At 49.4% G+C, this 17,522-nt stretch overlaps 1 protein-coding gene across 1 annotated transcript in view; it reads left to right on the top strand.

Annotated features, from left to right (window-relative positions):
• Window positions 1-14,086: 14,086 nt before the first annotated feature.
• LOC144117896 (uncharacterized) overlaps window positions 14,087-17,522 on the top strand; it is a 28,083-nt gene continuing 24,647 nt past the window's right edge. The window contains exon 1 of the mRNA XM_077651255.1: window positions 14,087-14,195. Coding sequence (XP_077507381.1) covers window positions 14,087-14,195 — 109 coding nt within the window. The remainder of the gene's footprint in view (window positions 14,196-17,522) is intronic.

Here is a 17,522-nt window from a genome sequence, read left to right as displayed (position 1 = left end):
GCTCTCCGCCCCATGATGCTTAGAGCGCTCATGTGGGTACAGGTGGTTTCGGGGAAGTTCCATGCAAACTCTCATAGGCGGGGCGCCATCTTTCCCTCTAGTTAATAATAAGAAACTATGGCGCGTGCTCCCCGCTCGCCACTTCGATGCTCCAGCGCGGGCGGGGCAAAGAATGTTATTTGGCACGTGCGTCACGTCATGTCGCGATTTGGTGGATATCGCTTTGCGCTCCCCGCAGGCACGCTGTTTTCAAATGGCGCGTGAAATGGCACAAATTAATTGAGCCACAGCGGCGCAACGATTAGTGCCGCAAAAAGCTTCTCTTTGCCTCAAAAACCGTACATTTAAACATTAGCGGCAGGCTTCCCTGAAACACCTGGTGTGTGTGAGGGGGGCGGGGAGTAGGTAATGCTACCCGGCATAGGTAGGTAATGCTACCCATGCCGGCATACACCCGGGACAATGCCCTGAGTACACTTTCCTACACCTCACTACAAAGTACCTACTGGATAACGGTAAGGTGCGCTACAGTATGCTGCACTACGAAGATGTAGCATATAGTGCGTAGGCTGCACAAATCTGCATGTAATCCTTCAGATTTAAACATAAAATGCGTTTAGCTTCTGTTTTTCGTTTGTTTTTGTTCTAGGAATGCCGAAGAATGGAAAGTTCAGAAGTGCGCAGGAACGCATTAAGTACATTTCATCGTCTGACTTATTTTTTTCCTCCACTCTAAAGGAACATAAAAAAAGATATTGCCGCATGTTCCTGTTTATGACAGTTGTTGTTTACCGACTGAGCTTTTCGGTTTCTTCACGAGATCTGTCCAACTACAGAAGTGCGCCTGAAGTGACGACGGCTGTGACGAGGTTCTTGTGCGTATCACATTTCTCTCCATCCTCATCAATTGTGATTAACGAGAGGAGGATGAAGAGGGCCCATCATGCGCAGAATGTGAACACTGTTGATAGGCTAACAACAACAACAACAAAGCGCCAATATGTGCGAACACCTCCATAATCGTATCTTTTTCTTGCTTTTCGAGAGCGTCACTCTTGTTTATTGGCTATTTTGTTTATTTGTCAAAACATGACAACAGGTGAACTGTCAGGGAGCTGTTCCCTAGACTGCAGACTTGGATGAGGCTGCAGGAACGTCCTGCTGCTGACCCAAAAACAGAAAAAGGTACCCACCTTTGATCTAGAATTCCGTCTCCAAGAGAGAAGGGGTAGCAGCGAGGTGCTCAAGGTCATTTTACAGAAGTAACTGTTTGAGGAGCTTACACCAGGGTGCATGGTGTCGCTGTCGGCTCGGAGTAGGCGTTGTAATATGCCGCAACCAAATACTCCCCTCCTCCTTCCTTCCCCTCTCCTGAAGACAATGATTTACAGGCGGTTATGACAGTGGGCGCGCTCTGGGTAATTATGAAGGTACATGTTTTCGGGTTTTATGTTTCCCGGGATTGCGTGAGGGGGGGGGGGGGGGGGGGGTAAAAATCGGGAGATATTTTTCGAGTTAAAATTCGAGTGAAAAATAGAGTTATCCAGAAAAAATTCCGTAGTTCAGGTTTTTTCGACTCATTTTTTGCAGCACTAGACAGTTTAATTACCTTTTCCCGATCTGTTACAAATATTTCGTCGCATACTTTACCAGTCTCCTACGAAGCAGTCCGGCGTCTGAGATATACCGCGACCTGCATTTATTCGTACGGTGCGAAAACATTCAGCATTATAGCGACGATTTTAAACGAGCAAGGCCCTTTGATAAGGGTGCCGTAGTGCTTCATACAGTGACTCTGATAAGACGTCTTACCGGCAGCCATGTAATGACCTTTCGCTTCTAAAGTGCCCTTTTCGAACTTATCCTGAAATTCATGCGCCTTATGAAAACAAGCGTTAAAAAAGGTTTAAGGTTCCTAATTGACCGAAGACACCCCAAAGTAATAAGAGCTAGATGTCCACGAATTTTCTTGCGGTGTCTAACTTTGCAAACTTAAAAACCAACATCGTCTAGAAGGCTTAATTTCGGGGAGATATCGGGTTTAACCCCATTTTTAAGAAATCTAAAAATTGGGTAAGATCGGGTTTTACCCTTGGTAAAGGCTAGAAGTAAGGGAGGACAACATTTTTTTTTGTGGGGGGTGGGGGGGGCGGGGTTGTACGAAAGCATAGTTTTAGTGGTAACCTGCCTAAATGCACGTGGGGCCACATATCCGGCAATAGGATCGAACCGGTGACCACTCATGCCAACCCGCTAGTGTTTACATGAGCCCGACAGGCACATGTGAGCCTGATAACCGACTCGCCCCGACGTTATCGAGTTCATGCAAACGAGCTTGCACCCAGCTTATTTTTTTCCGTCGAGAGGTCTAGATCTATGTGAGCCTCGGAAGAGGCAGATGGGTATGGAAGGCAGTGGGCATATTGTATTTGAGATTTCAGGAAAAGGGGGTGAATGGTTTTCATCTCGTTAAGCATTATTCGAAGGCAGCATTGTCGAGCGCCTTGGTTACAGGGGCGAGTCTTATTGCCTGCAACACATTAGCAGCACGAGCAACACATGGCTTACATTTTTGCGCGGTTAATCTATTTGTTCTCCTCAGATTTAACGTCTGGCATCATCGCATTTGTTGCCACTTGCACGCATCTCGCAAAGCGTTGTCTGCCATGAAAGACCGGATTTCCTTATCTTTTCTGACTGGTAAAGGTTATACGTCAGTGGTGCAGGTAGGGGCTTATTATTTTTCATTCTTTTTAGGTTGCCCTAACCTAATATTTGATGAATAAAGCTGCAGCTCGCCCGTATGTTGCTCGAAAGGGTTGCGCTCCAAGTCACGCTGGCAGTCCACAAGACGGTTCTCCGCTTGCGCCACCTGAGCACGCAACACTTTCCCACTTTCGCATCTCATTTGGAGAGAAAAAAAGAAAAACACGCTTGCGGTTCTCTGCAATGTGCGCTAGTTTTACACGCTTCAGTTGCTATGCCAACAAAGAGTACATTTTTTGATCGAAAAGCAATGGCAGTGCCTTACAGTGTTTCCGAACTTCATGCGCAGCGTTCGGTTCGCTACCCTTGCAGCGGCAGCATGACTTTAATTGATTTCAAAACTGCCACGATGTATGCAGAGATCAAAGCTTTGATAAAATTACTTAATTCGCTCAGCAGTCACGCGAGTTGCCACAAAGCATCTCGCGCGCCACATGTTTCCACACCCAGCCCTGAGCAAACAGCCGCAGATAAAGGCAGCAGCAATGACATGCTGTGTAAGTCGGAACAAAGAAATAACAATCATTTAAGAAAGAAAATAAATGATTGCTACGGCTCGTAAGTTTTAAACTCCCCTCCAGCTCCCGGTTTCTAGGCCGGCCGTCTGTCAATGTCTTCAATCGACTGGAACGTCATTCGTCTAAAAGCGGGACGTGTGCACGAAATGCACCTCGTTACAGTCAATTGCCGGTTTTTTTTTTGCGTTTATATGAGTCTCTTGTCGCGTTCGCTTGAGCACCTGGCGCTTTTTGCGCCTTTTTGTGCTCAGAATGTCCGAGTTTGGATGCAATCAGCGCTGTCGCCCAAGGCGTGTGCGCCACCAACTCTGGTAGTTGGAAGCCTTTCAAGAAATCACGGGCTGTTACTCTTGTGTCAGCAACAGTACACCCATTTGAACGCCTTTCCGAATGGGCTGCTATGTTGACTATTTTGCAATACTTGTTGCGAATGCAGCTGCAGCAATGAGGAGCGATTCGGAGAAGAGTGCATGCGCTGCAGGCTCCAATCAATGCATGCGAGGGCTCTATCCCAGCTTACTTTCTCCGTTTTTATCTTATTATTAGACGAAGGCAAAAATTTAACCGACGCAGCTAGATTTTACTTCTTGCATAGTGCACGTCATTTTCACGCTAAAGTCGCAGTAGCACTAAGGAACTCTGCTTAATCATTAGTCGAACTCTGTCGACACACTATGTCCAACACGTCTGCTTGTTGCTTCAGACTGAACAGGCAAGTTCATTGCTTTGCTTCTACCCAGTAATAATTTTTGGATTCTAGTCGCGCCCAGAGAGTATACGCCTGCCATGAGATGTCATTACTTATAGGCCACATTTATGCTCCATAAACGAGCGTTTCTGTTTAGAAAAAGGCCTCCGAGTTGACGGTCACTGAAGCACAGAACAAAGAAACGCGTCGCACGCTTCGATTCACACGAACCGTGACCACACAACGAAATGCTGATGCGCTGTCCGGCGGAGTAATCAGCGCACAGGCACACCCCCCGGCAGAAGTATACAGCACAAGGGGTTTGCTTGCGAGGCCTTTAGCATGCCTTGGGCATCCTCAGCGACCGTATACTGTCTCGAAAGAGTAATTCCTTCGCGTCCTCGATCCTCCGGTGCTTTGGGCTTCTAGATTTACTATAGGGGGGCCCCGCTAAACAGCTCACTAGGAAACCCCTTGGGCTGTATATTTTCGACGGTGGCATACGCTCTAACATTTGTGCAGTGGAGACGGCTTGCACAACAAAAAATACTTGACCAAACGCCGCGATAAGAACCGGCCCGCGGGCTTGGCCGGGGGCGCAGAAGTAATTACCGAATTTCGTTATATACCGCTTGTTGCTGCAAAGATCGCCGCGACGTTCGGCCATGCTTGTCTAAATGCATGGCCCTGTGCCTGGAAGTTACGCCACAGCGGAAAAAAAGTGACTTCGTGTGTTTGATGTGAACTGAGCTGCTGACTCTAATGTGGCACGCATGCTGCTGCGACGTACTTTTGCTATACTCTGTACTATATATGTGAGTCAAGAGGGCCTGTCTGAGCTGAGTCGGATGAGCATCAGAGAAGCTCAAGAGAATGTTCGCGAAAATTAAAGTTCGTTGAACTCAAATATGCATTCAGCGGTTTATTTTGATGAACCTTTTGAAACGCCTTTAGATGGCCTTTATTTCACAATATTGAATACTGTGCGCATGTAGTGTGTGCTTAGCACTTCTTTAAAGAAAATGCCGAAATTTAGCATTCCAAACATAAAACTTTCTGCTGCTAAACCTAAAGCAAAAGTCATTGCGCTGCTCCGCGAAACACGACCTAGCTGCAGCTACGACGGCTAAGGCAAGTGCGAAAGCGAATACCCACGGCTACTGCTTATAATACTAGCTAAATAGTTATGTAGCCATGCCTACTTTAAGCAAACAATATTATGGTTTGGTTTATGAGGGTTTAACGTCCCAAAGCGAATCAAGTTATGAGGGACGCCGTACTTAGTGCAGGGCTGCCGATAATTTTAACCACCGGGGGTTCCTTAACGTGCACTGACATCGAATATTACATGGGCACCTATAGCATTTCGCCTCCATCGAAATGCGACTGCCCGGACGGGATCGAACCCGTGTCTTTCGGGTCAGCATCCGAGCACCATAATCACTGAGCCAACGCGGTGGTTCATTGGCATCCCGAAGTTTCATAAGCGAAAGTATGGCGCTGCGGAGGTTCGCGCGTTTCGCTGTTTCTGAATTGGGGTGCCCGCAATTTCGCGGATAAAAATTAGTGAAAGCCTGGCAGAACGGTGGTATCAAAGCTGAAAGCTAGCAAGCAGTGAGAGTCCAGTGGTATTGAAAAAGCTAAGACTCAGATGCAATCGAGAGGGCAGGGCTGTCTGCAGTACGTAACACGCAGCATTCAATTTCTACAAAGCCGGGCGTTCCAGCTCGTACTTAGTGCGACTGTACGTCGCCAGCTCTACTATCATCGGTGGCGCATGTCAGTGTTCGAGGCAAAGGAATAAATAAAAAAATACTATTTACGGCCCCTATTTTGGGCATTGAGCTGTCTGGAGCGACTACAATTCTTTAAGGAAGTACTCAGCTGCATTCCGCCTCAAAAAGAAGCTCCTTCCACAAAGAATGACATACCTTCTTTTTCCTCTTTTAATACGATAGCGTTTAGGCTGTCGTCTCAAAAAGAACTTCCGGCTTCTTTGTCACGAAATTCTCTTATTGGTCAAGAGAGGTCACGTAACCTTGCGACGCCATCACAACCTGGCCATCATGGCACGTGGCAACGTGCCTAACGAGTGTGCGCTACCTCCCCCTCCCCCTCCCCCCGACGCGTCGCAATGAAATTAACTCAAACAAATTTGATGCACTTGCCATCTGGCCACCGTGCCGCTGCGCATGAGCCTTACGGGAAAGAGCAACTTGAGTCTCACAAGCCCGCATCGGTGACTGCAGTGTATGAATGGTATGCGTATGTATGTGTATGCTTAAAGGAGCTGTGAAGGGGGCTCTAATAAAGTTGCGGCATGCCTGGGATATTGATGAACGCCGCTTCACGAATAGTGTCCAGCAAGGATTTTTTAAATTAGCTTTGTATAAGCTGAGTTATCTGTAGCTAAAATTGGAATTTAAGTGTCTTCGCGCCTTTCCCTCTCCTCTCGTCACTTTTTGCACGCCGGAAGGTAGGCGCTCCTTCGCCGACCCCCCCCCCCCCCCCCCCCGACTCCCTCTGGGAGCAGACTTCCCGACCCGCCGGAGCTAGGCGGATTATCGGCCGCGGTAGCTGCCTGACGTCTGAAAGAATCTGACCAATGGCCACCTCTCACCATGTCTACGCAGATGCGAGGGACGGAGGAGGGCGCGAGCCTGAAAAAGTCGCCGGTCAGTGCTCGCCAAATTTGACGCGGGATTGTGGGTCGTCTGCTGCGTGTAGAAGAGTATTATTTGGCTCCGGTTTTCATGGCAACACAGTGCAGTGTTTAAGTGAGTTAATGCGCTCTCCTCGAAAGGCGTTTCAGAGCCCCTTTAACAGTTGCACCAAGGCGCCAGTAGTGGTATAAGGACTCCCCGCGATCTTTGATTTCGATCGAGAGGGTCGTGACGTCATCAACACTATGTGATAGCCAGTGTTGTGGACGTCACGACACAGAGCACCACCAAATTTCAAAATCTGAGGACTCACAAAATTTTGAAAGCAGGCCCACCTCAAAAAATGGGCTGAGGTGGATTAGTGGAAATTAGCGGGTTAAATGCGATTTATGGAAGAAGACGAAGTGTCCCTGCTAAGGTGGCTGCACATTGCTCCAGTGAAAAATCTCGCCATCGGCGTAAATACTTTCCTTATAACAAGAGAATTAACTTCACACCATCTGAGGAAGCTCCCGAAGCTCATGCGCCATCTGACTGGGTGGTAGTAAACAAATGCCCTTCAGTCATCCCGGCAGCTAGAATGGGCTGCGAGTCTAGGCCTAGGGCCACTGGTGACGCGCCGGCAGAGGTGGCTTCGCCGGCGTCGGTCACGACGGCTTCAGCAACACCTTTTCTGACAACTGAGCCTGTGTCCCAGCTCCTGGTTCCGGCTCCCGGTCCATCAGCGGCAGCGCACATCCCGCCTTCTCCAAATGCACCTCAGCCGGTGAGCGATCTGCCCTCTGGGCGGAAATCGGCAATGGCTGCCCAGCCTCCACTGCTGGATGGGGCTTCAACCGTGCAGCCTGAGGAGGAGAGCTCTCCAATGGACCTGTCTTCAGCACCTCCATCCGTGCCACCGGCTCCCCGCAGTTCTCAAAAGCGCCCAACAGGGGATACTGCACAGGATTCGTATTCTGCCAACTGCAGCTCACAAGGGTAGCGTTCCTGCCCAGCGTATGCCAACCAGGTGGCTGTGCCGACATCGGGATCGGTATCGTATAAAGTGCCCATTAAAGCTCTGGGAGCCAAAAGACTGACAGACATTCCGAACAGGATTCTTCAGGCGAACCTGGACAAGTGTCTTGGGACCAAAGGTTTTCGTGGCTTCACGGCTAGAAAGAAATCTAATACCATCGCTGTGTGGCTCCCGACTTTGGCTGCTGTCGAGCGTCTGCAAACGCTGAAGTGCATATCGATTACAAGCGAGATCTCGGTGCCGGTCCAGGTCTACCTACTAGAAGGTTCGGGCCTACAACGCTGTGTTGTTTACAACGTCTACGTTGCCGAAGACCAGACGACCCTCCAGCGTGAGTTGTACTGTCCAACCCATCGTGTCGTCTAAGCGCAGTATATGGGAAAGGTGCGCTCGTGCATCGTATCAATACAAGGCCCACCAACTCTTCCAGACCGACTTTACTACTATGGCTGTATCCTGCGGCCTCGCCCTTACAAACCGAGTGCTGTTTATTGCTACAGCTGTTTCAGACCTGGCCACATGCGCCGATTAATTATGCCGTTTTAGAACGCAAGATGAGGCCCAGCCACAAGGCACACCGTCTTACAGGTGCGGACTTTGCAAGACTGACGACCACGAGATCACCTCTACAACTTGCCCAACAAAACAGAAAGCAACTGAGAAAGTTCGGCGTGGGATCCGTAAGCAAGTGCCTCTGAATGAGAACAGGGCCCTGATACAGACATCCAACAGGTTTGCGGCTCTCCAGTGGGATGAAGATGACTTGGCGGAACTTTCCGAGCCCAATCCACCTGCAGCAGCTGCCCAGCAGTCGTACAGTGATAAAGTGCGCAAGGATCGCCGCCGCCTTCAAGCTACACAAAAGCACAGCATACTGGAACCTCTGCGTGAGGACATGGCAGCAGTTTACGACCAAATTGCATGCCTTCTAGCCGAGGTCTACAAGCTACGGCAACACCGTGAACTGCTTGCTCGCCGTAGACAACCAGCGGAATCCCACTCCACGCCAATCAACGCTGCAGCGCCTTCGACTACGCCCAGCCCTCATGCGTTTTTCGCAGACTCTACCACGTCTTCTGCAGCACTGCAGGATAACTCAACAACATCCCTCCTCCGATTTACGGTAACCCAGTTATCAAATCTGACATCAGTTTATTACAACGCTTGGAAGCCTAGTCGAAAATGGCGAGTACACGTAGTTCTGGTGTGATCCAATCGAACTGCAGAGGCCTCTCCAGAAAGCTGGGAGAGCTCAAATCTCGACTTCGCATGAACAGGCTCCAGGTGTGGGCCCTGCTACTGCAGGAGACCAATGCCTTACCATCCATTCCGGGCTTTAATGGAGACATGTCTCCTTCAATGAACGACCGTCGTGTGCACACTGATGCCCCTCCGGGAAAGGCGGCGGTGTACGTTGATGCGCGTTTTCCTCAAGTTCGCCTCTCTCTAGGAAACTGGTGCACCTCATATCAAGAGGTAGTCGCAGTCGCTGTCAAGCTTCCCAAGGCAACGGTTGTGGTCGTGTCATACTATGTAAGACCCGCCGGTGGAGCTCCCTCGCGCATTAATCTGGGGTGGTTATTAACCCTACGACGACAACACACAGGGTGGCCTATTTTTGTCGGTGGTGACTTTAACGCCCCTCATCCGGGCTGGGGTACCCCTCATCCGGACTGGGGTACCACACATCAAGCCCCTGTGGTAGGCGTGTGCGAGAAGCATTCGCGAATGCGCTGTTTGTTTTACTCAACCATTCAGGTTCAGCAACGCGGACTGTGCGCCATGCTCGCAGTCCAACATATGCTCCGAACCTTACGTGGTGGTCAGGATCCAGGACTCCCTCGTGGCACCTGTAGCCAGACTGCTGGGGTAGACACCACCATCCTAACATCATCGGTCTCCATCCATCAAGCGCCCGCCGATTACACCTTAGGTGTCCTGTGGTCAATTGGGACACGTTTCGCACCACCGTCGAAGATCTCTCTCTCTGCAATCATCTACACTACTTGTGGACTGCATACAAACTGCGCGAATACGGCTACTGCTGTCACCTGGACGGATGTGAATCGCCCGGCGCCGGATGTGGGTCTGCTTAACCTGTGGGCTGCGCGCCGACAAGCGGAGATGGCAGCTTCCCGAGACCAGACTTCTGCGCAAGCACGGACAAGGCTGAATTACATTTCTGCTAAGGCTCGCAGATATGAACGGACTTTTCGCGACGGCAGTGGCATGCGTGGTGGGAGCAGTTTTCGAGAAAGTCATCGCATGCTGCTCTCTGGCGAACGTTTCGTGCAATGGAACTTCGTTCCCGTCATCCTGACGCAGCGGTTACAGCATGCTTCGCAGCTAACTAAGGTCCGGATGATTTCGCCAGAGAGGCAGCGCGGAAGTTCTTCCCCAAGCATGATGTGTTGCCTTCAAGGGTCATGGGAGCCCCCTTGGCTGCCATTCCAGCATATGTCGATAAGCTCCCATCTACAGCCGACGCCGAGGGAATTGCAAGCCCATTTTCAATGCCCGAGTTGCTTGCAGCAATAGACGAGGCCCGTCGGAAGACTGCGCCCGGTCCGGACCCCATTCCGTACGAGGTTTACAAGAAATTAAGTTCCGCTGTACTGGCTCAACTCCTCGCCACCATTAACAAGGTGCGGATAGACGGCGTCGTACCAGAAACCTGGAAATTGGCTATTGTGATCCCCATACCAAAGCCGGGGAAACCGCCGACAGACCTCGGAAATTTCCGGCCTCTATCGCTTACGCCAACATTACGCAAGCTTACAGAACAAATGCTTGCCACACGACTGTCGTGGTGGCTTGAGCACCATGATTTCTACCATCGCGCCCAAACTGGCTTTCGTACGTCCATAGGTACAGAAGATGGACTGGCTGTCTCGGCGTCAACAGTTCTGGTTTCAACTCGCAGCGACAATGATACTGTACTGGCCTAAGACGTTAAAAAGGCGTACAATAATATCAGTCATGCTGCCATCCTGTAATCGCTTGAAATGCTGCATTTACCTGTTAGAGTGCGCAAATTTGTTTAATCCTTCCTGGAACGCCGACTCCTTCCCATACACCTCAGTGGTGAGGCCGTCGGATCATTTGTGCCTCTACGCGGCGTTCCACGGGGATCGGTGTTATCGCCAACATTATTTAATATTGCTTTTATCCCCCTTGCTTGGCACTTACATGATGTCTCTGAGATTAAGTTCTTATTGTATGCTGAGGACATAACGGTGTGGAGCACTCACAACGACCTGATGACTCAAGCAGCAGGCCTACAATCAGCCATAGATATTACGTCGACTTTTGCTTCTTCAATTGGTCTGCAGCTTTCAGTGAGCAAAACCAAGTTCGTGTCATTCGCCAACTGCTGGGGGCGCCGTAAACTCGCTGCAACACAAATTCTTCCGGAACTCAAATTCAAGAAAGTTCGACCGTAAAAATCTTGGGCTTGACAATGCACGAGTCAGGAACAGGTGCTGCTTGGCTTTCTCGGGCTAAAAAGCAAGCAATTCAGGCGTTGGGTCAGATTAGACGCATTGCTCCTAAAACAGGCGGAGCCCTCTCTCATGTTGCACGGCAGTTGGTGCGGGCGGTTGTGCAACCGTGCTTCGTTTACCAAGCCCAATTCCAGCATTTGCGAGGGCTCAATGGGATCGTCTAGAAGCTGTTAATCGAGAGGCAGTGAGGGTCATCACTTGCCTTCCCCGCATTACCCCGATCGTGGCGCTCCAAGAACATGCGCAGCTGAATACACTAGATGAGCTGGGGCAGCAACGACGCGATGCTCGCCGCCTAAAGTCAAACGTTACACACACAACGTGTGCACTCAGGGCATATGCTTCATCGTACTCCATTCTACAGCCGCCCCCGGCAGTTCTTCCTCTCTGGCGTTTTGTGCAGCTAAGCGACAACAAACCAACTGATTTACGTCGGCCATCATCTACCCGCGCGGCATCGTCGTTTCGCGACCGAATTACAGAGCAAGACGCCAATCTGCCGCATGGCTCCATCGTTATATACGTGGACGCAAGCCTCCAGGCCTGCGAAACAATGACAATTTACTGTTCTGGCAAGCCTGCTCTGAACAAAAGGTCAAGGTTTCGCCTCTCATAACCTCCTTCCTCCTTCTGTGCGGAGATGCTTGCGGTTCAAGAGGCACTTTGCTCTGTGGCCGCCGTTCCCATACCTACGGCCCGCATTGTCATTCGCACCGACGCCCTTCACGTCACACGCCTACTACGACGAGTCAGTAGCACCCCAGAAATCTGCCAAGACATCCATCGTCTAGCGGCACGCATCCCGCAGCAAACCCGTATTGAGTGGGTCCCGCTTGACCTCCTGAGCTCACAAAGCCGCGCAGATTTTGCGATCCGCCTTTCGACCCCAACCTCGTCTTTGCCTCGAGTCCTCACTCTGGATGACACCCCCCTCTTTTTAGCAAGAAAGGAACACGTGCTCTAATCCCTCCGTGTGCGGTAACCATCCCCCGTGGTCTTACCCGTGCAGAGGAGGTTGCGCTTCGGAGGATACGGGTCGGGGTTGCCCAAACTCCAGCTGTGACGGGCAAGTGGCCGCATTTCAAAGATTTATATCCCCGCCCCGGATGTCCAATCTGCAAGATCAGAGACTGTGAGGCGGATATCCACCACCTGTTGTGGGTTTGCCCGGCGCTCAAGCCGATGAGAATTCGGCAGCTGTTGGCGGTGGGTCTCTAACTCGACAAAATGGATTCCTATATTGCCTGGACACAAAGTCCATATCATCGTTCACTTCTTGATTTCATTACATCAGCCCAACTTTTTTTTATTTATTTAAGCATCTTACTCATCTCTCATTTCATAACCTTTATGCCCTGAGGCAATAAACATCGCTTGAAAAAAATGAGCTGCATTAGTGGGAAGGATTAGCATAATTCGATATGATATTCCAATTGAAGGCTACACAACCTTCTAGAATGTAATCACTCATGCGTACAATATAATGGCAATGAAACCTATTCCAACCTCTGCTTTGGGGAAATATTCACAATGCAAACGCAGACACTCTTTGTAGTCACCATCTAAATAATATTGCACTTTCTCCATTAAGAATGTGGTTAAGAAGGCCCCAGGTTTTTACGACCTGCTATCTGAAGATGTTGATTCGTCAAGGGGTATAAAATGTAGTAGTACTTAGTATCATGCGGAACGTAACAAGAATATCATGAATAGGGATGATTAGGTGTTTAGTTTAGCGGCACATAAGCATCTAAGGCTCTTATGCTCTAAGGTCAAGGTATACAAAAAATTGTTTCCTCCAGTGTTTTATAAAGGAGTGCAAAACAACGGTGGACTATGAAAAGTGTCGAATTATACGTATTGGAATTAATTTATTTTTTCCTTGTTCAAGTGGCAATGCACGCGCAGCAACAAGGCGGAACAAGGCGTATCATTTCTAAAGACCTCCCGAGTGAAAATTATCGGAAACAGCGCTGCGCAAAGCCCATATATTACGAAGGAGTGGAGTCGGGCTTTGGTCATTGCAGTATACCGGCCGTGTCCCATTTTCGTACTAATGAGGACGCCGGAGTGTAGTTTCGGCTTGGGTAATTAAGTTGTATGAAGGAGCGCGCGCAAAACAGCGGTTGTCCATTTACCTGCAGCTCTACCATATCATGATTTGGTTAGTCGAACGTAATTAGAAGGAAAAAATTGGCAGGGGCTTAGCTTTGGTTAAACCTGGAGTGACGCGACAGCTACAGCTGGCCGAGTGGAACTTGGTCACGTGACCAACCACGTGATGAACCAGGTGATCAGCCACGGCACCACGCCGCCGGCAGCGGCTCCGCGCCACGTCACCAACCACGTGACAGCGTGGCGGCGCAGCCACAGATTGGCGGCGCCGCCAGAAGGTTGCACGCCGCCACGCTGAAGGCTCGAAATGCTACCGTAATGTAGCTATCACTACAAAAGACGAAAGCGAAGAATTTCTCCCTGCGTACAATAAACACTTGGGTCTTCCGGGCCGAACGCTGTTATCGGTCACGCTTTGTTGCCCAGGTTTGGCCCTTGTGGTCATCGTGTACCAAGTTAGTTCATCACACTCTTTGGCCGCAATGTGGCTGCCGCCTGACTGGCTCCTGCCGTGCCTGCTTGCGCCGCCTGTCCTTCTTGGTTCGTTCATTCGTATCCTATACGTGACCTTTTTCTTTGGCTATAGAGACGCTCACGGTCTCCGCGGTGCGATTTCATCGAGGAAGCCCTTTCCGTTATCTCCGCGACAGCCTCCTTTCGGTCCTTCACTTTCTTGTCTCTCAATTAGCAAGCAAACGCAGTGCCGAGGCCCTCGGTGAAAAAGCAGCCTCAGGCTCCCGCGATTGCGCCTATAGTTAGTGCCGTTTGTTTATTCAGCGCCGCGTTCGCCGGCTCCACCGCGTTGTGCAGAGGCAATGCGGGACAAGGCGCTCGGTGCGTGGCCGTCGTCGCACGATGCCAGGGCGGCGCGCCGGGCGGCCCAGCCGTTCCGCTGCGACTCGACAAGACTGCCGGACCGTGACAGTGAATCGCCGCTTTCGCGCATGACTTGGCCGGCCCTCTTTAACTGTCTCAATCCCGGGCTCTCTCTCTCTGCTCACACACCCTCTCTGTGTTTCTCGTTTTCTGAGGCCCCGCCAATGCAACACCGCAGTTCCGAATCTCGATTCCCGAGGGAACAAGGTTTGGGAGAGTAGGCGTCGCGATCACCGTCCCGCATATACTGCGCCCCTCGGCAACGCCATTATTCATACTTGGCTGCCGCCGCTCCCTCCTTCTCTTCCTACGACCAAAACTCTGCTGGTTGTCTGAACGGGGCTGGCGGTCTTTCATCGATTACTTTCTGCCCATTCTCAATAAGAGAAAATTCTTCATTGGGGGGTCTTAGATCGATTGGCCGCACGTGTATCGTCGCGGGCGCTGTTTCTGAGGACGAGCCTTACAAGATGAGCTGGAGCTTCCAGTGGCTTCATACGCTTTCGGTTTCCAAGGTACTGATGGAATTTGCTTTCCATCGCCCATGAACGTGAGGCAGAGACATTTTCACAAGTTCCGGACGAGCGGATTTTTTTTTTTTTTCAACGGGAAGGTGTTGATAAAAGGAATTATTCCGCATATCATAAGGCTGCACCATAACAGTGAATATATCCGCTCATCCCTCTTCGGGACGCTTGCAGTATTCTCCCATCTGCTGTCGAAAACGCACCCCACTGGTTTTCAAAGGCAGTCTTTCAACTACTCGGTGCGAGCTGAGGGCAAACTTTAAAAGCAAGATTTTGTTACACATCGAAAGATTCGGCCATTCTCGTCAGTCCGATGATAACAGTAATCTACAGTATTCCACAGCTGCCTCACGATTGATTGTTGTCAGAAGCGCACCTCATTTGTTTTCTGTGGCAGTCTTGAATACTCGGTGCGAGAGCGGAACAAATTTTAAAGCCAAGATTTTGCTACGCACCGGAAGGTAAAACAATTTCCAACAGTAAGTTCATAACAGTTTCTCTCGATATTCCACAGTTGCCTCAGAATTAAAAGTGATGTGCAAGAATGTTGGACTTCGCTGTGATGAAAGGGCGCAATGTGGCCTACCCCCCAAGGCTTACGAATGAAAGTCGTTGCACGAGAACAGCCATCCGCGCATGTGCCTTCGCATATAGACTACGTATAGCGTGTATTAGAGAATATTCAATGCTGATCTCATGCTCCCCGAGAAATGTCACAACTTTAAGCGATGGTGTAGCTTCGGGCGATATAGGCCGAGTGTACAGCCGGCACCGTGTTTGTCAAAACTCGCATGCAGCCTTTTCCTCTCGCGGCGCAATGTGACATTGTATAAGAGTAATGTGCTCCTTTATACATCCAGGTATAAGTATCTCCTACAACGTTTCTGATTCACATGTGCTCAAATCTGCCGCGTTTGCTTCAAGACTTAGAAACTGAGGCCTAATGCCTATAGTTGTGCGAACCGCGAGACCAGCATAGCGAGTAGGTAGTACACCTTCATGACTGCACGATCTCCAAGTCCCACGTACAATACTCAGAACACTCAACGAAGGGTCATGTAGCCGCCGTCACCTCCAAATTGGACACGCCGAAGCGGTAGCTTCGGACAAATTTGAAAATCCGCTAAGTTAGTCTCTTTACTGGTTTGCAAACAGCGTGTTTCCTAAAAATTAATGCACATGTTATACCAACCTCATAATCGGATTCCTATAGCGTTTATGTGCTATACCTACGAGCCCAAACGCCGACTTTGGCTTGTATGAAGGTTCATATAGCACGGCGTGCGCCACTTTCATCCTGAAAACTCATTAAACGGCCCCTAAGAGTGAATGGGTCCACTACTCGCGTAAGCACTATCAGGGACGTATTACGGGTGTTGGGGAGGCTAGTATAGTATGCTGGGCCGTTTCAAAAGCCGTGGGCAGACTGTTCTTGTCAAGCTCACTGAGATGTGGAGCGCTAGGAGTGCTGCAGAATGGCCTGTTATGAGCCCAGAACCATCGTACGCAATGACCTAAACAGCTTCTGGGCTCATAATTAATGGCCTTAATTACTGTCTTCACTTTTGAAAACGACTGTACCTTTGGCTGGAGGCTACTAGGAAAACAATCACCCCAAAGAAATATTAAAGAAGCGAATGTGACAGACAAGTGTCACATTACCCTCATGTAATGCCCCATATCCGGGGGGTTTTGAGGTAATAAATAAATAAATAAATAAATAAATAAATAAATAAATAAATAATGTGTTCGCAAGATACACCCTGATATCTGACATAATGAAACAGCAACAAAAACGGGAACAAAATACGAAAAAAAGTACACAGGACAGCGTTGGTTTCATTATGTTTTGTTCACACTAATTTACCGGCATGGTTACCCTGACATTACGCCTTTCGATATATTTTCACCAGCAGAGTTTTCCTAAATGTTTAAACTAATACGATTATCAAAACAACAGTACTAATGGTGTGGTGGCATGGATAAGCGGGGGGGGGGGGGGGCGGGGTAAAATGTTGGGTAGGCATGTTGCCTCTGATGCTTTGCTTTTCATTAAAATAAAATAAATGAACAAAATGCAGTGGGCCCACAGCAAGGAGGCCCAGTGCGAGCTGCACTACCATGAAACGTCCTACTTGCGAAGGTCTATACGCAGCGCTCGGCAAATTTTCCGGTGGGCTGGCAACTTTTTGTGATGGTGATCGACACCCCTCGCCTCCCCTTTGCGCTGTCACTGTATATGAGGCAAGTTATGACGGCTGGAACTTTTGCGTAAGGCCCGTAACAGGTATTCATCGTCCAATGTGTCATTCAATTTAGTATTGTATTTTATTTATTCATTACTCCAACTGAAGGTTGCCATTGGGCACGGCAAGGAACAAGTTTCCATTCGTCTGTGCATTGCATTTTCGTGAGAGGCTCACGCATCGCGGACGCAGTGCGTTTTTGTTTGTTTGTTTATTTGAGTGGTGTTAATTGCCTCGGGGAATAAAAGAGTAATGGCTATGAGAATTAAACAACGGAGATGGTTATGCCGGGTGTTTCACATGAGATGTTCTGCAATTTTATTTTTTAAATACGCTTCTTGAGTTAAAAGACCACGTTTTTCAGCATAGCGCTGTCAGCGGTATAGCGCATCATAATACAGCTAAGATGCGTTAACTAGAGGCTGGTTAACTAATACTGAATAGTGAACTTTTTAACTATTGCTGTTAAACTCATTATTTATTTAGAGGCGTGTAGCCCATCGTAAGTAATATCCATATCACTTTTTAGAATTTTGAAAACCCAGTCACCCTTGGTGCTGTGGTCCAACAAATTTTGCCTACATCGCGCCAAAATACATGCG

This window comes from Amblyomma americanum, chromosome 1, assembly GCF_052857255.1.
Source record: "Amblyomma americanum isolate KBUSLIRL-KWMA chromosome 1, ASM5285725v1, whole genome shotgun sequence".
NCBI lineage: Eukaryota > Metazoa > Arthropoda > Arachnida > Ixodida > Ixodidae > Amblyomma > Amblyomma americanum.
Note: the sequence above shows the minus strand (reverse complement) of the source record. Positions and strands in the feature narration are given on the sequence as shown.